The sequence below is a fragment of the Orbicella franksi genome, chromosome 14 (genome assembly GCF_964199315.1).
Source record: "Orbicella franksi chromosome 14, jaOrbFran1.1, whole genome shotgun sequence".
Classification (NCBI taxonomy): domain Eukaryota; kingdom Metazoa; phylum Cnidaria; class Anthozoa; order Scleractinia; family Merulinidae; genus Orbicella; species Orbicella franksi.
In genome coordinates this window covers 10,274,076-10,294,054 of record NC_138158.1, presented here as the reverse complement: position 1 = coordinate 10,294,054, position 19,979 = coordinate 10,274,076, and the positions used below count along the sequence as shown (strand labels likewise).

The window sequence follows — 19,979 nt, the reverse complement described above, 5'->3', positions numbered from 1 at the left end:
AAAACATTTTGTTGATTTTCTCGCTTCAACAAAGGAAAAATCTTGAACAGATCAATCCATTGACTAGCGATTGTCCAGTTCCGTGTCTACCGCAACTGAAAGTGTGTTTTGCGAGTAGTTGTGGCAAATGTAAAGCTGAAAGGACTGGTCAAGCCAAGATGGCGGCTGCCAAGGTTGGTTGAAATGCGATAAGCTTTGACAAATTTAGTCTGTGAAATTGCTGATCACTGCTTTCCCTAGTTTGGTTTGTATGTAGAGCACCACACTGATGAATAATATAGTCTTAAGATGAATATATGTTGAGCTTTTAATGGATCTTAGATGGTACAAGTTTTGCGTGATTTGTGACGAGGGGTTATTACAACTGTTTGCACGGCTGGTGCAAGTTTTGCTACGTGATCGAACAGCTAGCGTTGTGGTAGAAAACTTACCTTTCAGGAATTCTTATAATTTGCTTTTCCATTAATATACTGTGTACTGAGTGTAATAGTTCACTACAGCTCATCACTGCTCATCACTGTTTTAAACGTTGCTTTTACAATAATATTGCAGGCTGCTCGAAGAAACACTTTTACAAACGAGTTGCATCTTCCAAATGATCCATTTCAAGATCCACGCATAGGAAGGTAAAATTAGGAGTAATTTTGAGAATCCTTTGAAGAAAAGTGGAAAACTCAAATAATACAGCTTATTATTATTATATGGCTTGTGTTTGTAGCTGATACAACATGTGCTCTGATTGGCTAATTCTAGAATGTTATTCTCCTGTATACATGTAATGCCCATGGGCCTATTATGGGCCTGCAAAACCAAAGCAATAAGCCATATAATCTGGCTCATACATATGTATGTATCTGTTTCATACAGTAGACACGAAGGGCGCATGCCATATTTGCTGTATTGCATGTACATGACTTGTATCTCGGTGTCTGTATTAAGCATGCTCTCAGAAAAAAAAAAATCTCACAGACAAAATTTTTTATCGATACAAAGGCTAAAGCAGACTTTTTGTACAGGAACAAAACATTGCTTAATACTGCTTACATCTGTAACAAGTTCAGTCTAAAGAAACCTCACAATCAATTCATCATAGTTTCAGACTAAAATTACTCTATAAATTATTCTTGAAACACAGCACTGGAATCCTTTGAAAGTCTGTGAATTTGCTTTGTACTCCACCTGTCACTTTTCCTTTACGACTCAGCTTGGTGGACTGAATGTGAAACAAAACCTTTAAAAGGTTATTTGCTGTTGTAATTAGGTTTTCACTGGCAAGATATTCAGTTGTGTCCTCCAGCGTTATTATAACTTCATTCAGTGACCATTTTGAATGTGCTCAATGTTTTTAAATGACATTTCTTGTAGACGCACTGGAGTTCCTTTGAACATTAAAGCCAGAAAAGACTCACATGGGTTTGAGAACATTGACGACTACTTTCCTGATTCAGGTACAGTTATTATTATTATTTACTGCTATTTTTTATTTTTTATTATTACTTTTTTTTTACCAGATATGTGTAAAATTTAAGTTTGTATGAAAAAGTTTGTTTTTATTATAACTATTATCATTATCATTATCATTATCATTATCGTTATTTTGTAAAGTTACTGCACATGTTTTGATGTACAGTAATGATTAATTCATAAAATTTATGTTTACAATGGTCCTTTTTGACAATGCCATGTACAGCCATAATGTTAAAATTTTTTTTGTATTGTTTCATTTACACAAAAAATCACAACCAGAGATCAATACATCATGCTGAGTTTAGTAAAAAAGGCAAAGTTTGGTAACAATACATTGCAAATTTACAAAAACATTGGTCACTAAATGTGATTGCATCAAGAATTGAATTTATTATGTAGAACCCCTAGATACTGGCAGGAAAAATTGAGCAGGGGGCTAATTTTTTATTTGAATGAAAAAATCGGAAAAGCGTGACCTTGTCAAAAAGGTGTGCAGGAAAAATTTTCTAAATGTCCCTTAAGACCTAACAATCTTTTCTGGATATTGATGAAGATCCTTTTAGAGTATCTTCAGTCATACAGATTGTAAACAATCTTGTAAAATCCTGTTGCCTTCATTGTCACACAGTCACATAACAAACTAGTTGCAGGGCTGAGTGTGTTTGATGGACCATTGATGTTAGAGGTGAACTGGACTATAGTTTATACAATTTACCTATTAAAAAGGTGACAAGTTTGTTATGGGTGTGAAGATCAAGGCTACAGTTGACTCAAAACTTAATGACAAACCTGAGTTGCTTGTAAGAGAATTACACTAGTAACAGACAAGTTCACCCATAACATCAAGGGCCTATCGAGCATACTCAGGCATAACAGATGTTATGGGTTACAGCCCTTAATGATAGCCTTGTGTTGTGGTGGGCATGGGATAAACTGGAGACGCTGGTCAGGCACTCTAACCACTGAACTATAGAGATACTTCCTCTGACTCACTCCCTTGCTAGCTCCCTCCTCTAGCCCAACTGGAAAATCCACTAGCCTTGGTCTATCGAACCTGTAGGACATTCTTTGCATGTCGGTCAGACTGTATGGATGTATGCACAGTGTGTGTTGACCAAATAATAATCATCATAACCTTTCTTGTACTTCTTCAGATCCAGAAGAAGAAAATGTTGTTCCAAAGACACAAAGCTCAGCTCAGGATTTACTTGTTGGAAGGTACATAAAGCAGTGACCTCTGTGCATGTAAAACCCTAATAACTCATATCTTAACCTTGAAGGTTTCAGGTGTAATAATGATTATGATACATACATACATGTATTGTTTACCATAACAATGCATCACTAAAGGACTGTTGGTTATGAATAACAAAGGCTAAAGTGTTGGCAAAAACATGTGGCCCTAACACATTGGCAAAAATTCACAGGCCATTTTAACGCATTAGGGGTGCTTTAAGAACGCGCATTCGATGTTCACGCAGTTCTGAGGGGTACTGTAATTAAATGTCAACAAGAAACACCTACATTTATTATATAAATACAACTGTTTTACTGGAAATTAAACCACTCAAACAACACATGCAAAACTACATTCTGGACTCAAGTGGTGTATTTTCCAAACCTCAGTAGTGAGGATGTCAGTTGAAGCCTAATTTGACCCCTGAAAATGACCACTTAAGACAGATTGAGCTCGATTACCAGCCGCTGTCCAGGAAAGGAGCCCACCACTACAGACCAGTGAGACTCGAGAGATCCACAAAAATCAAGCCAAAAAAGGGAAATAAGAGCGTTTGTTTTAAATGTTATGTCTTCGAGTGCACCCTAAAAGATACTTTGACAGCTGAAAATAGTGGCATTTTGGTCATGAAAACCTCAAGTGAGACCAGAATCCTTGATTTACACCCCTAAGCCAGATGATGAACATCCCCTACCTTTTCATACACATGTATGTGAGTCCCCTCTCTTTTCCTATGTGTTTCCCTGTCCCCAGTTTTGGTTTCTAAGTAAAGTAAGTAAAGTAAAATCGTTTATGTAAAACACAATTATCGTTTAAGCACTACATGCTTGAGGGGTTGTGTATCTAATTAATTATCTAATTATCTAACTACCTACTGATAAAATGAATGAAGTATAAGAAATTAACGTACTTTATCGCAAATCTGATTTCCATAAATATCAGACTAGATTTTGCCTTTGAATAAAAGTGTTTAAAATTATGCTGCATGAATTCTGCTGCATGAAGTGACTAGGAGTATTTGTACTCACCCCTGGATGGAATGCTAGTAAATCGCAGGGTTACCCCCAGCATTAAATTTGCTGGTACCCATTTGTGGACCTGGGTGGAGAGAGACAGTGTCTTGCCCAAGAGCACAAATTATGCAATGTCCATCGCCAGGGCTTGAACCCAGACCTTTTGATCCAGAGGTGAGCACGCGTACCATGAGGCCACTGCACCTACCATTTTGCATGTGCTCATTCTTTTTAATGGCATTCCTTGTAGACGCACTGGAGTTCCTTTGAACATTAAAGCCAGGAAAGACTCACATGGGTTTGAAAACATTGATGACTACTTCCCTGATTCAGGTGCAGTTATTATTACCGGTTTTATAATGATTATTTTTATAAAGTTATATGTACATGTTTTGATATACAGTAATGATTAATTCATACAGTTTATGCCTACAATGGTCCATTTTCACAATGTCATGCAATGTTAACAATTTTTCATATGTTTTTATTTACACAAAAGGTGACCATCATAGATCAATTTATCATGCTGAATTTATTAAAATACTGACCACAGTATGCAAAGTTTCATGAGAAAACATTGCTAACTCATGAAAATATGGGACCCCAAACATGATTGGAATAGGAACTGAACTGATAATGTAGAAGCCCCTAGTTGGCATGATGCACGTAAATTGAGCAGTTAGGCTAATAGTTTGTTTGAATGAAAAAATCAGAAAAGCATGACATTGTCAAAAAAGACCATTCCACAGCAAAAAAATTTTAAATATCCCTTAAAATCTTACATACTTAATGGGATATTGAAGATCATTAGCTAGCTTATAGGTTGATATTATAACAAATTATCATAGAGTGTCATATAAGTCTCTGAAGAAGCAGACATTTCGAGTGTATAACCCCTCTTCAGTGTTCAGAAAAGTTATACCCTGTTTTAACATTTTATCCGTTCACCACTCATTTTATTGAAGATCTTTTACAAATTATCAAAGATCTTAAAAAATCCATCATACCCCTGCAAAAATTGTTCAGGACCTTAGGGGTCCCCATACAGTGCTATTACTAAGTTTTGAATCACCTGTTGCCTTGATGATCACAAAGTCACGTAACAAACTACAGTTGAACCTCTCCGATACGGACACCGAAGGGCCAGAGTGAAGTGTCCGTATTAGAGAGGTGTCCATATTGGATAGGTCACTATGATGACATCACTTTTAAGTCTCCACAGTATTTTTGATTGAAAACTAACATTTTGACGTGTTCTGTTATTGGTATCGCTGAATGATATAGTGTCAATGTTTATGTAACTGCCGACAGGAAATCTTGGTACATACCGCAAATTATCAACATCTGGTCCCCAGATCGTCCGTAAAAAAGAGGTTAAATTTGAATGAATTTGCTCCCTAAGGCTGAGATTTCTTTTAGAGGAAATGTATGAGAATTTTGCTGGTACATAAGAAACTGTCCGTATTAGAGAGGCTTCTGTTTTAGAGAGGTGTCCATATGGAGAGGTTTGACTGTACAATGTAGTTGCTTTGTATGAGAATTACATGAATAACAGGCAAGTTTACCCATAATATCAAGTTTACAACCCTTAATGACAGCCCTTCCTTGTTTTGAGCATAGGATAAACTGCTAAAGAAAAAACTAGGTCCCCAACAGGACTTGAACTGACAAAGTATTGACCCCCCAGATTTACCCCCTCGCCACCAGATACTGCTCAGACACTCTGACTGACTCCCTTGTTGACTGGGCAAGTGAGAGACAGAGTCCAGTAGTCCTGGTTTATCAGACAGGACTTTCTTTACATGTTGGTCAGGCTGTACGTGTATGTATGTTCATTGAGTGTTGAGCAAATAATCAGACTGTGCTCTTCTTACAGTAGTTTTGTATTCATATACATTGTATTTGAGACTTCCTTCATAGCATAGAAATAACGTTTTTCCTCTTCTTTTTTCTTCTTGTGTGTGCAGTTGTCCTTCAGTTTTCTTGCTGACCTGTATTCTATTTCTATTTAATGCTGTTATGTAACTTGCTGCCTGGCTCCGCTAGCCCCTATGGTTATTCCAGGCAGCTAGTACTCTAACTTTAATTTACTTTTAATATTTTCATTGTTGTAATTTCTTATTTTGAGTGCTCAAGAGTGAGTGCAAATAAAGATTGATACCATTAATAACCTTTTTTTGTATTTTTTCAGATCCAGAAGAAGAAAATGTTGTTCCAAATACACAAAGCTCAGCTCAGGAAACCCTTGTTGGAAGGTACATAATGTAGTACATTGCACAAAAAACAGCAACCTCTATACATGTAGAATACTTCTTCTTGAGGCACTAGAGTAAAAACTTTTAATATGCAATCATTCACACTTTGCAATTATAGATTCATAAAATTATGTTAAACGTTCAATGTTTTTTTTTTACTACTTCCTGTAGGAAAGCAGTGAATATTAATCCTAGAAAAGATGCTGAAGTGTTTGTCAATGTTGATGACAATTATGCTGACTCAGGTTTGTTTCTCTTTGCTCTGTCTTGTACAATACATTGCGTTGATTTACTCACTCACTCATCCTCATCGGGCCCATGAGGACTCTTGAGGCCGGCCAGAAGATCATGCCACCCATCCCGGTCTGAGGCCGATGTAGCAGCAGCTCCCCATGTATGCTATCCTAGTTTGTTCCTTTCCTTCTCCAAGGTTCTTCTCCACGTCTCCCTCGGTCGACCTCACCTCCTCTTTCCTTCAGGTGCCCACGTCAATGCAGTCCTCGAGATGTTGTTAGGACTTTTCCTCAATACATGCCCTAACCATCACCGTCTTCTCACTTGTATAAGGACTGACACCGGCAAACTCCCTGTGGCTTCATACAGCTCTTCGTTGCTCAAATGGTTGGGCCAGAATTGCATTGATTTAACAGAACGTTATATGCTTTGGTGGTTGTTCATTATGAACAACAAGGCTGCAAATAACAGTCTGATTCCAGACTAAATCATACTTTGTAATACTGCATTCCTATTCCAAAAGGCTACAAATCAGTACTTTTTAAGTTAGCATTGAACTCTTTGCATCATTCTACAGAGTGAAACAGTATATGGACTGTAATTATGCAACAGTCACGTAGACTGTGTCAAACATGTAGCTACCTGTAGCCAGACAAAATGTTTTATCCATAGAGATGTATTTAGACGCATGTTTTTATCTACTGATCTACCAAAGATCTAAAGCTTTCCTCCTCAAACTTTAGTAGAATACACACCTTATAGTGCACAAAATGTAAATTAGATGTTGAAATGTAATTTTGTTTTGTCCAACCAAAATATTGACTTACTTGGACAGTAGACTACATGCACACATGCACATATGGCCTTCCAAAAAAAAAAGCTGATCTGAAGTTTTATGTGTGACTGATATGGTCACCAATGGGACTCTCGACTGTTTTATTACTACATGTAATAATACAAATGTGCTAAAATTCAACGGTGCACGCCATTATCTATAGGGGCCACCAAATCCATGGAGTCATCTCTAGGTGAAGTTGAACCAGCAGATACTCCTGAAGGAAATGATGAGTCACCAAATGACACAGGAACTGCCATTAAAAATCCTGCATCTCGACAACCAACCCCTCAGTTAAGAGGACCAATTAAGAAGAGGTATGTGTACTAACAACAGTGCTGAAAATAATGTTTGTTACTTACACAGCACGACAGGTTTCCTTTCAAATCTCTATTTCGGCCAGACATAACAGCGGGGATACTTTCATTTACCTGACCTAAAACTGAGGCTTGAAAATAATATTGTATGTAGCAAAGCCGACGATCCATGTTACGTGAGATGTTACTTTTACTGCAGTATGATTGCAGAAACAGTGTATTACAGGTGGTGAGGTGAAGTAAGGCGAGGCAAAAATTTGCATACCGGTATATTGCCACGAGAAGATACTTAATTCATTTAGTATGCTGTATTACTTCATGTTGAATTTGAACACAACAAAGATGCTATCTGCCCCAACCTGCATGTACATTGTATGGCTTTAATTTCCTTGTCAAAATGTTTTATTTGAACAGTTATTACCATTGTATGTTTGTCTCTAGGTTGTCATTCGCAAATGGCAAATCGCCAAATGAATCAGAAAATAATCAAGTTCACTGCAGGTTGGTTTCTACTTGTGATAAACTATCTCAAATGAAGTATTACATGTACGTCCTTAGTGCATTATGAAAAAATTCACAAAGCAAAAGTAGAATAGATAGTCAGCGTCTGAGGCTGTGTTCACACTTGGTGCAGAGCACTGGGACAAACGTGCTGCATTCAGACACTGGGTACTTCAAGTACCCAAGCACCATTAAGTGCCCAAATACAAGGTTAATTTAACCTTGTACCCAGGCATGGGCTCTGTGCCCAAAATATTTCTGGTGTGAGTACTTGGAAAAATGGTGTGTTCACTTTTGTGCCCTGCGAGAATAGCACTCGGGCACCAAATGTGAACTAGCCTGCGAATACAGACGTATTTCCAGCTGTCGCAAGCTTGTCTCCGCCAAAAATAATAACGTCTGCGAACCCAAGCCAGGAAATGATTTCTGTGACGTAATGGCTTTTGTTTCTCCTTGGCCAATCAGATTCCATGATAGAATGAAACTCGCGGAGTGCTCCTTGCAGCGAATACCTGGCGCAGTAGTTCTGGGGCTACTTGAGCTAAACTGTGATTGGCTTAAAATTCCTACATCACAGAAATCGTTTCCTGGCTCAGGTTCGCAGACGTTATTTTGGGTGGAGACAAGCGACAGCCAGAAATACGGCTGCGTTTGCGGGCTAAATGTGAACATAGCCTCAAACTTTAAATTCTGCATACATGTACATTGTACATGATTATTGGAGCTACATGTAGCTGCCTGTATTTTGAGTGGGGGATTGGTTTCGAAAAAGGGTTTTCTGCTATTCTCGGCTTATACACAGACATAGGTGTGCAACTTGAACTGCTCAAGAGTTCAAGTGTTTTTAATAATGTCTTCCTAGTAGCGTAACATAACTCAAATAAGCTACTAATTACTGTACATGGCATACAACAAAATACATGCCACTCAGGCTATAAAGCTTGTTCAACCACCTGATACGAAAACCCCAAAACTCTGTTGAGAAAGTATTACAACCAAATGCAGGTGCCCCAACCTCTTGGCCTAGATGTGATTACACTTGATTTCAACAATTAGGGGAACAGGGATGACGCCGTGGTGAGAGCGCTCGCCTCCCTCTGTGTCCCGGGCTCAATTCGTTTGTTGTTGGTTCTCTACTCTGCTCCGAAAGGTTTTTCTCCGGGCACTCCGGTATTCCCCTCTCCTCAAAAACCAACATTTCCAAATTTCAATTTGATCCTGGAATGCACAGGCATTTCTGAACGAGTTCTTGTGAACTCCATGGTGCTCCGTGGGTAAACAATTTACATATCTACATACATATTTACATATTTTACACCTTCAAATATGAGTGAGTCCTAAAATAAAACGTGAAAGTTAGAAAGCTGAGATAAATATATTAAAACTGTCAAATCTTAGATATACTTTACAACAAAGGACTCATTTTATTCCATAGCAGTACAAGTGCATTTTTTTTTACAAGTACAAGTGCATTTCATACCAACAGAAAAGTACTTTAAATTCTGTGTTACTGTCACTTACAGTTTAGTTCTGCCGAATGTCATGACATATTCTCAGGCATTAGATTTCGTTTTAAGGCCTTGCTTTTGTAGGAATTAATTGTTGTAAAAGAAATTCCATTTCTTTCATATCAACAGAGATTCACAGAGTTGCAAGAACACAGATCCTACCAGCGAGGAAATTGTAGAAAGTGAGATTGAAATTGACGTTGTTGACTTGAGCAATGATTCTAACCTTATTGTCGAGGAAAGTGGTAACAGCTCTTCTCTTGCTGTCAAGAGCAAAAAGAAGGATAAACAAGAGCATGAGGGACATGCGCGAAACACAAAAAACCGCGCTGACGAAGATGATGAGGTCATTGATGTCGAAGAAATTGAAGAGGACGACACCTTTCTAACCATTGGGAATAACACAACACGAATTGCCAAGAGCAATGCAGCTGTGGGTAAGTCCCCGGTGTCGACCAACGCTGAGAGTTTCATCATGAGCGAGAGTTTTGTTCTGGAAGGGACCAGGCACAAGTCAATGTCACCAGAATTCGGGTCCAGCTCAGACAGTCAAACTGAGCCTGACGCCAGGGCTAAGAAATCCAAGATACCCATACGGCAAAAGGGTTTAACGAACACCAAGCCAGCAGAGCAGAGAGCAACAAGAGGAAGAAAGAAAAAGGCGGTGGAAGAACCACAGATAGTGGAGACAGAGGAGACAGAAGCTGATGAGAAGGAGGAGGATGAGCGAAGGGATTTGTCGAGCAACAGCAAAGAGCAGGTCATCTCCGCAAGGAGTAAGAAAGAGGCAGCTGGGAAAGGGAAGCCTGTGGAGTCAGAGGCTGTGGAAGTTCAGAATAGAGGTACTGATGAGAAAGAGGAAAGAAGAGCAACAAGCTTACCAGGTAAACGACAACAAAAGTCAACAAGAGGCGAGAGGAAAGTTACGGTGTCAGATGAGGGGGATGATGGTGACGAAAGTCGTGCCGTTGATATTGAACAAGGGAAGAAAAAAGCCGGAGGAAGGAAGAGTGTATCAAAAATCACACAAAAACAGAAGAGAATTACACGTGGAAGAAAGCAAAAAAGTGACACTGAAAACATGGACGATGGAGCAGCTGAGGTGATTAATGTGGACAGTGATGACAAGAAGCTATCAGGTCACAGGACAAGACCAAAAGAAGGAGTTGAGGATGAAAATAGAGCAGAACAAAACGGGAGTGCTGCAGACAGGAGTGAACAACCAGGTGAAAACAAAACGATTGAAGTTAGTGGGAGAAAGACAAGGGCACAGAGAAAAAAGGAGAAAGATGACAAGGAAAATGATGTCTCAGGAGAAGGAAAAGAAAACGAAGTTGTTGTTGATGATGATATAGAAACTGAGGAAGTGGAAAGTGAAAATATGGGATCTTTGGAGATGGAAAAAGAAATTGAGAAATCTGAAAAGGAATCAAGGGTGAAAAGAAAGGAAAAAGTAAAGAAGAATAAGGGAAACAATGGTGTTGCAAATGAACGAAACTTGACCCAGGCTTACAGTAAGAGAGGAGGTAGGAGGTCTCAAAGTGTTGGCGGAGATAAGACGCTGGGGGAAGGTGATGAGCAGGATTTGACAGAGGAGGTGAAAGATGTGTCCAAAGTCAGGGGAGGGGTGAGAGGGAAAGGAAGAAAACCACAAGTGACTGAAGAAAGAGAACATGATGCAGAGCAAGAAGATAAAAGGGATGCTCTTGATACTATGGAGGATTTGGCTAAGGGGCAGGCTTCTTCCAGTGAACATGTTTTAGTGACTAACATCACCAATGTATTCAGCAATGCTTCCTCCAGTTCGGAGTCCACGAAAAAGGTTATTACTGGCATAAGGCGTAAACGAAGAAAGCGCTCACGGATTTTGCCACCATATGCAATAAAACGACTACCCAACAAAGGAAACAACTCAAAAAGCTCTGCCACTATAAGCAGTCATGACTCGATGTCTGAAACAGATGCAAAAAAGCGCAAATTACAAGTCGAAGGGAACCAAACAAGCATTGTTAAAGAGAAGTCGTCGAGGAAAGGAGCCACCACAAGTCCTAGGATGTCAAATAGAGCTAAACGTCCTGGAAGGACATCTGAAGGTGCGACGAAATCTGTTGCCCAAGGCCACGAGAAAGAGTGTCCTAAACGTGGCCGTGGCGTGTCAGGCGCTACAGTGGAAAACGCCAATAACGACGATAATGTGATTGAGGACGCTGCTTCTGTTGCTGTTGATGAAGTTGATGTACATGATTCTCTGCCAGAAGCGACTGAAGTGGGCGACAGTTCCATTGAATCAGTCTTGGTGCATGGAACAGGCACCATGACTCCAGCTCAGCCAGTCACCGCGTTAAAGTCAATTCTCAAGTCAGGAGGCAGTGTAGGGCGAGCTGCTACAGGTACTTACACTCGATATGGTGATCTTTGAATCTCCTTATTAGTATAAAGGTGTCGAAAATATATTTCTTTTCACTTAGCAAATTATAGAATGGCAGGTGTCAGATAAGTTTTCAAGACAGGGTGTCAATGAGGAACTCCAACGGGTCAATTCCCACTGCTCCCACCTTTTCATTATAAATTTTCTTTCAATTTGTCAGGTCATGTACATGTAGCTGACCTTGTCGGGTGTTTTAGCTGAGACCCCTCACTTATGTGGAACACTGAATGGGCTATTGAGTAACTGATGCAAACATGGACAGAGAATTTTTTTCATTTTGAAAAAAAGGTCAAATATGCAGACGTTTGCAGGGTTATGGTTAAATTACTACAGTGAGCGAATGTCTCGATACTTTCAACCCGTTACCTCTCATGGCTGCACTTTGCATTAGTTATGATACATGTACATATGATTTTATTGTTAACTACGAGAGTTTCAGTTCTTATGCAAGAAGTAAAAAGTGAGGTTGGCAGAGGTAGCCCTTGCGGAAGGAGAATTAGAGCCACAACAGTCAAGGGTATCCACATCTGCTTTTTTGGCATTTCATATGATGTTTTCTTCTTACCTTTTTTAAGTGTCTAGAAAACGTGGTAAGACTCCAGACAAATCTCACTCAGGTGGTAGCGATGCTGACGACGAGAGTGTATTACCAGCTAAACAGCCCAACAGGAAGCGCCTTTCCACGGTCAGTTTTGCGTCCACACCGTTTGTCCATCAGTCACCGTCTGTTCCTGCAAATCGCTCCTCTGCTGGCCTGTCGTTTGCGTCCAAATGCAGCAGCTACCTATCCACAGATGAGACTTTCACTCCAGGGAGTGTTGGAACTGCCAGGTCTTCCATGGGCTCTGCTGGCAGCTCCAGTGCCGGGGAGTCTCCTATTGATCCTGAAGAGGAGGTCACTATTACTAATGATGCTAGACAATCAGAGGGTGAGTCCCCTCCCCCCCCTCCCCCCCCCCCCCACTTCTTTTGTCGCAATATTTTCAAAAAGAGACCGGTATTTCAAACTTGGCCGTGTTCTTTTGGAATGAACCAGTCACATTTTTGGTTGGTTTAGATGACTGGGTTGTTTCTACAGTAGCCAAAAAAAGTTGTCAGTTTTTAACTGCTATCAATCTCAGTTGAAAGAATTTATTATATTGCTTATAGTTTCCTAATTTATCGTACCCAAATTCGTAGTTATCCCAACAGAAGCCGTGTCTTGCGTTGCGATATTCAGTCACTGGCCTGATTGCCTGCCAATTTTTGGCAAGTTCACTTTTCCAAATAGAACGCGAATGGCCACTGTTGAACAAGGCATAACAGTTGTCAAAAGAAGCTGTCACACAGGACTTTCTTACGTCCTTCCATGCTGTAGTGAAGTACTTACGTAGTGTATTACCAGTTAGTTTGATTGTCTGTCGTTGTGGTAGATACACCAGATGAACAGAATACGAGACGAAGTAAACGGACCATTGTGCCGCCATTACAGTACTGGAAAAATGAGCGGATAGATTATGAGCGCCGAAAATCAGGTAAAATACACCAAATGCTGTTGTACGTGTATTTGTTCTACAAAATAATGTTTATAATTATGGTATACTAAAGGAGTCACATTGTTTCCAAAAAATGTCCAAAAATGTTCAAATGTTAGATGTTGAATGTTGATAGTGGTCGATGGGCTTAGCTACAACTAGCTAGTTCTCAGGCCTTCCACCTAAAGGAGCTTGACATTTAGAGTTATTTTGGCCACATACAAAATTACCTTTAAATTGAGGCAAACCTGAAAATAGTAGTTTACCAAGAAAGAAGAACACCAAAGATGTAATAATAAACCATGAAGAAGCCAGGATGGTGAAGGATGGAGAAGATTAACACGGATTACAAACGACGAGCTTGAAAAATTTAGGCTAAGTAAGTAAGTAACAACTTTATTTTTCGAGGGTAGCACATGACAGTAAAAACCGATGAACCAGTGGCCCTCAATCTGAAATACAAATAGTAATAAATACAGCTGTAACAGCAAATTAAAAATTTAGAAATACTAGAAAATAAGAAAAAAAGTATATACATTAAAATTTTAGGATAAGAATGACATTCATACACGTTGAAACTAGGCTAAAAAAAATTTTGTAAGAGCAGTTTTGAAGGCTTTAAGGGTGTCTTTCTTTCGTACATCGAGTGGAATCGCATTCCAAAGCTTAACCCGACGAACTTGAAAAGTACGCCCCCTTTCAGTTTCCCTATTGTAATGTGGACGCACCAGATTAAACATTCCATAGCGGCTAGCTCTGGTCACACTCCTGGTATGTGCATTTCTAGGTAATAGGTTCGTTATATAGAACCAAAAGGTCGAGACAGCAGAAAGCAAATCGTAATTTTTAAGAAGATTACGACATTTTTTTAATTTATAAGACATGTTTCGATGTCACTAACATCAGTTACAGAATATTTGAAAAACTGTTAGGACCATATAACAACTAGGCGAAACATGCTTGGACAGTCTTGTTCGTTTTTTATGCGCCTAAATATTAAACTACATTTTTGAAGATTTAATAGCTGCGTCAAGAATAACTGTACGCTTTTGCAGTTTAAGGCTAAACTTTGCAATATGCACAAACTGTGACGTAGTTCCTATAAACTGAACAAAACAATTCAAATAAATATAGTAGTCGATCTTCTCCATGTTGGTTTGGGCCTTCAGTCCTTCTCCCGTTCCTCTTTCCCCAAGGTGTCCATCAAAGGGTATGCCTGGTCACATGAACAAAATGCTTTCTTGAAGTATGACTCAGACAGCGCCATTTCCTTTCCCGACTTGCAGGTGCAGAGGCTGTTGTTCTTTCTTGTATTTTCCCAAACTCATTAATAATGCATGAAGCTTAAAGGAAGGAAATCATGACCGTGACAGTGTTTGGATATCTGATCTTAATCAACATAGATTTTTTACGATTTTAGTTCTCCGATTTGTCCTCAAATTTAGTTTCAATTGAGAAGATATATCAAACACTCAAGACAGTGTTTGACCACATTTCCAAACACCTCGAAGTTCGTCAAAAATACTCCGCTACGCGTCGTATTTTCAACTTTCCTCTCGGTCTTTGGAAATGTGGTCAACCACGAGCTTTCGTGTTTGATATATTACATCTGCATTGTAGTGTACGAAGTCACTTGTCGCAATGCAAGTCACATTGTAGTATACATACTTGTTATCCAACGCTTTCGAGTGGTGTGCCATAGAATATCCCACATGGCAATTTTATTTTCTTGGTATACTCAGGAGCTTTACCGAGAAAATACAAGTGACTCGTGGGATATTCCATGGTATGCAACTCGAAACCGTTGAACCATAGTTAATAGAGGGGAATGGTTATGAAACTCGACAAAGTTCTTTGTTGTATGTTTTTGTTCTCTTTTTTGGCCTTGACCGTGCACAAAACGCAATAGTTGTTTACTTGTACTACTGATCGAGGAACTAACCAATAGAAATGTTTTGATTACGTTAATCATGCATAGTGTAGGAACGCAAAACACAAGGTTGTGCACGGTCGTGGACCTTCCAACATAAATCTTGGCATCTTTGTTTGCTCCTCTGATGTTTGCCGAGCTTCATAACCATTCCCCTCTATTAACTATGGTTGAGCGGTTGCATAACTACCGTATTTGTACTATATCTGCGTTTTGAAGGAAACTTCGAAGTAACTGCTGAATAAGGTAATATATAAGAAAATCCAACAAGGTAATAATATGCTAAAAGGAAACAAAGATGGTTGAGTTTGAAAACATTGAGACGGGTGACAAAAAGCAGTGAGTACTAAGGTTATTTTAGTCAACATGTACCATTGGTCAAACGGTCAAACTATTTCACCGAAACGAAATTACGCTCACCTGGGGGAAGTGGAATAAGCCGTGCAAAAGGAACAAATCATAACTGGTATATAAACGTCCCTGTGTTTTGACTTCTCTCTTGTCAGGTGGATGGTGCATAAAGGGCATTATCAAAAATCCAACTCCGACACCCAAGCACAAAAGAAAGCCTAGACAAAACAAGAAGCCTGTTGTCAGAAAGGAAAACAACGGTAATTTAAATGTTTCCTCTCGCTCCCTTTCTGCCTACCTGTCTGCCTGTTGCTAGATTCTTGCGGCACTGACAATATGTCCTTGTCTTCGCAGAAAATGCTGTAGATTTTTCAGAAGATGAACTTGACAATGTAAGTCGCTTTTATAACTCTCAGCTTCGAGATTTTAGCTTATTATAATATAAACAGAAAAAAAGTCTGCATACGAGCCAAGTGGCCCATCAGGCCGGAGCTTATCCCGGTTTCTGTAGCATGAAGCGACTAGGAGTATTTCTACTGCCCCCTGGATGGGATGCTAGTCCATCGCAGGGTTACCCCCAGCATTAAGTTCGCCGGTACCCATTTATACACCTGGGTGGAGAGAGGCACTGTGAGAGTAAAGTGTCTTGCCCAAGAACACAACACAATGTCCCCGGCCAGGGCTCGAACCCAGACCGCTCGATCCGAAGACGAGCGCGCTAACCATGAGGCCACCGCGCCTCCCAAACAGAAAGTAATCAAGAAAAGATAATTTCAATTAAACAAGGGTCACTTGAAATCAAGTTCTTTCTTGTTTCTACTTTTCTCGCTTCGTTCAAGACATAGAAACAGCTGAAAATATCAGGGCTTTCCTCACGTGTCTTTTTTTTCTTTTCTAGCACGGTTTGCTAATACCACTGAAAAGGCAAATTATGATACATCTAAATTCAAACTTGGCTCTGGGGCTAAGAGGAATAAAACAAAAGAAATCACATCGAAGCCGGTTAAGAATAAATCATTTCTCTTATTTTACACTGTTGTTTTATCCTATTGTGTTGGAAGAAGCAATCACAGTCCAACAACATTGTTGCGTTTATGTTGAGGTCTAACACAGAATTACCTACACTCCGTTATTACGAACTGTGCTTTCAGTCCATGTTGTCGAAAAGCTTATGGTTATACTGACACTCTGAAACTTTTGATGGAAACGTTGTTGGGATCCTTGTCGAATTTCTGGAGGATTTTGCTAATTTTCATTTGCTTGAAGATCTAGAGAAAATAGCGATAATAATTGAGTTGTTGTTTTTTCCCACAGCAGGATTTAGAGGGATTCCAAGAGATGACAAACCCAACAGGCATGGTGTTACACGCAGAGAACAACGAAGAGGTTCAAATGGGTGAGGCCAGAGGAATCAAAATCTACTTTTTGTTATAACAAGACTAATACATGGTCAACCAGACAGGTCATTGCAAATGAGAAAATCAGCAACTAGAAGAGAACATGTAACCTGACCATGCCAAGCGCGGGGAAGTATGTAACCCGACCGTGCCAAGCGCGGGAAAACGTGTAACCCGATCATGCCAAGCGCAGGAAAACATGTAACCCGACCATGCCAAGCGCGGGAAAACGTGTAACCCGTCCGTGTCAAGCGCGGGAAAACATGGAACCCGACCATGCCAAGCGCGGGAAAACATGTAACCCGACCATGCCAAGCGCGGGAAAACGTGTAACCCGACCATGCCAAGCGCGGGAAAACGTGTAACCGGACCATGCCAAGCGCGGGAAAACGTGTAATCCGACCATGCCCAGCGCGGGAAAACATGGAACCCGACCATGCCCAGCGCGGGAAAACATGAAACCCGACCATGCCCAGCGCGGGAAAACATGTAACCCGACCATGCCAAGCGCGGGAAAACATGAAACCCGACCATGCCAAGCGCGGGAAAACATGTTACCGATACCAAATCAGGTTCCAGCTAAGTCAGGTATTAGTTTTGTTTCGCTCCTAATTGGATAAAGCGTGCTTCGCGATTTAATGAACCAATCGTTGTTCAGCAAAGAAGATTAACTTAACTTGTCTATTTTTAGATATATTTCATACTCCGGCCATGTTAAACTTTACGAATCCGTCAGGAAAACCCGCGCAAGATGACGACCCGCTTATCGTCCACAAGTTTATTTCACAGCCTCTCTTTGGTGGCGGGCAAGTGATCTTGAGGCCTGAGGCTGAGAAGGGACGTCAGGTTGTTCGTAACGACACAATGGTGAGTTGATACTTTTAGATCTTGGATTCTCCCCGACGGAAATTTTTAATTTGCGCTGGCAAATAAAATCCGGTAAATTTGTATTCTAGCGATAAGAAAAGCAAGTCATTTTATGCATCATCTGCGTAAGTATGGTATTCCTTACAATGTAGCATCGCGGGACAGGTACGGAGCTAGCAGGTACGGGTAGCTTCTTGAGATATGTATAGTAGTCGGTTAGGAATTTGAACCGCTTTAGATGCGCACTCTCCTCGATCACAAAAATTTTCGTGGTGTACGCTTTGAGACATTTACTTTTACTCTTTGTTTCCTAAAACCTCCCTCCCCTCTCCCCCAAGAGTCGGCGGCAGTGCAGCTAGTCCAGTCCCAGAACCCATATTTTAGGGCGGGGAAGAGAGAGTTCACTTCAGGGACTGGACTCAACCGCAGCTTATTTCAGGATGTGAAAGTCAACGTTTCAATTTCCCACAATGTGACTTCCTTAACCGGCGGTGTTGTACTGAATTTTTTTTCATCGCGACAGCAAGCACTGAACTTAAGTGTACGTTGATAAGCTGAGGGCATTGGCTATGAGGTCCCTGCTGACCTACAGGTCCCAGTATCTATACAGTTGTGTGTCTTTCCTCTGTCCCAAAGGTGACCGTGGTGGAGAGGTTCGACTGTAACTTCAAACTTGACGCCGGCAACGGAAGCCGTGACTGATATCTGTTTCTTTTGTCAGGTGTTTTACGTTATAAAAGGAACAGTTATGGTGACTGTTCACCAGTGCTCCACCGTCCTCCATACTGGCTCGACATTCTTCGTTCCTCAAGGTAAATTTTTTTGACCAGCTGTCTCCTAATTTCACTACAACGCAAGTTGCTAACTGTAACATGTCCTGCAAGCGTTGGTCCACTATACTGACCTGTACATTTAGTTTTAGTTGTTTGACTAACTTTGCTTTTCACGTTTTACTTTGTAGGCAATTCCTATAACATCAAAAACCTTAAGAAAACAGATGCCAAACTGATGTTTGTTCAGATCAAGGGATAGAAACACTTTTCAAGCTGTCCACAACGTTATAATGACATTAAATGAACGACAAAATCCTTCCATTAAGGATTTATCGTCCTGTGCCTTTTTCTAATGAGACAATACGTTTCGCGTAATGTTTAGTTTATATGCTAGTAGTACACATCGTGGCTGTTGTTGTGATGCCGACTCTTTTTATTCTGATATATATTATAGATGTATAGATGTATTTTTTAAAAAATAGTAGCGAGTATTTTAGCATCACAATCGAGGATCAGACGCCACAGTTGAAAAGTTTAGCCTATATCTTTCGTCGATTGTAATTGATTGTGACATTGTAATCCATGTTAACCTCTTCATCTTTAATTACCCTCGTTTCTTTATGGTTTATCATTATCTCTTTGCCATTGTGTTTTCTATCTTAGTAAACTACTATTTTCAGGTTTTTTCAAATTTTAAAGCCAATTTTGTACGTGGCCAAAATAACTCAAAATTCCGTGACTGAGCTCCTTTAAGGGGCCGGAACTCTCAAGGCCAAGTAGATGTATTAAAAATAGGCTTAGGGTCTAGGGTTAGGGTTAGGGTTAGGATGAACTATAACACCTTAAATCAGTGAGATCTGTTTATGGGTTAATGGTGAATCATACATTTGCACGAGACTCTGAAACCACAGATAAGGCAACTACCTTTGTAGTTGTGGTTTAGAGACGTAAACGTATAAGTATGGACAGCGCTTTAGATTTCTCTACCTCATCTGCGAGCGATAATGATATCAAATTCGATTGCACCGCGTCTGCTCTTCGCTCAGAAAGGTTACGCTCTAAGAGCTAAGAGTCTCTCAGTAATTGTTTCAGTTGAAACATTCTAACACTTGTGACAATAAACACGCAAGGAGTTTCTTGAAAATTTGAAGAGTCACAGATTTTTACTCAGTTTTGTCTAGTCTTGGTCTGTTACCATAGTCAAAATAAACAAACTTCTTAGCTTGTTAGCTTGCATGTGGTAAACACATGGGAGAACAAAGCTTCCAATCACTGAATAATTCGACTGGAAAAAATGATTACAAATGCTTTATTAGTGGGCTTATAAACTTGAGCTCTTCAAAACCAAATGC

At 40.0% G+C, this 19,979-nt stretch overlaps 1 protein-coding gene and 1 pseudogene across 3 annotated transcripts in view; both read left to right on the top strand.

Annotated features, from left to right (window-relative positions):
* LOC145468063 (uncharacterized) overlaps positions 1-19,979 on the top strand; it is a 146,041-nt pseudogene that overhangs the window by 65,348 nt on the left and 60,714 nt on the right. The gene's annotated exons all lie outside the window — the stretch shown is intronic.
* LOC145467070 (uncharacterized) lies at positions 41-19,047 on the top strand. Of its 2 annotated transcripts, none has more exons than XM_081450590.1 (18): positions 41-173; positions 553-626; positions 1,366-1,448; positions 2,622-2,685; positions 3,968-4,050; positions 5,909-5,972; positions 6,144-6,217; positions 7,205-7,358; positions 7,800-7,859; positions 9,497-11,757; positions 12,371-12,724; positions 13,208-13,309; positions 15,746-15,850; positions 15,945-15,982; positions 16,908-16,986; positions 17,679-17,854; positions 18,576-18,666; positions 18,816-19,047. In XM_081450590.1, exons 1-18 carry the CDS (start codon positions 159-161, stop codon positions 18,884-18,886), a joined length of 3,948 nt encoding a protein of 1,315 aa, XP_081306716.1. In that variant the 5' UTR covers positions 41-158; the 3' UTR covers positions 18,887-19,047. The 2 variants fall into 2 exon arrangements, with proteins under 2 accessions (XP_081306716.1, XP_081306715.1); XM_081450589.1 differs by having other exon boundaries at positions 16,905-16,986.

Coding starts and splice junctions, on each gene's coding strand:
- LOC145467070 (XM_081450589.1), top strand. Junction 627..1,365: donor CAAGATCCACGCATAGGAAG/GTAAAATTAGGA, acceptor CATTTCTTGTAG/ACGCACTGGAGTTCCTTTGA. Junction 7,359..7,799: donor AGAGGACCAATTAAGAAGAG/GTATGTGTACTA, acceptor GTTTGTCTCTAG/GTTGTCATTCGCAAATGGCA.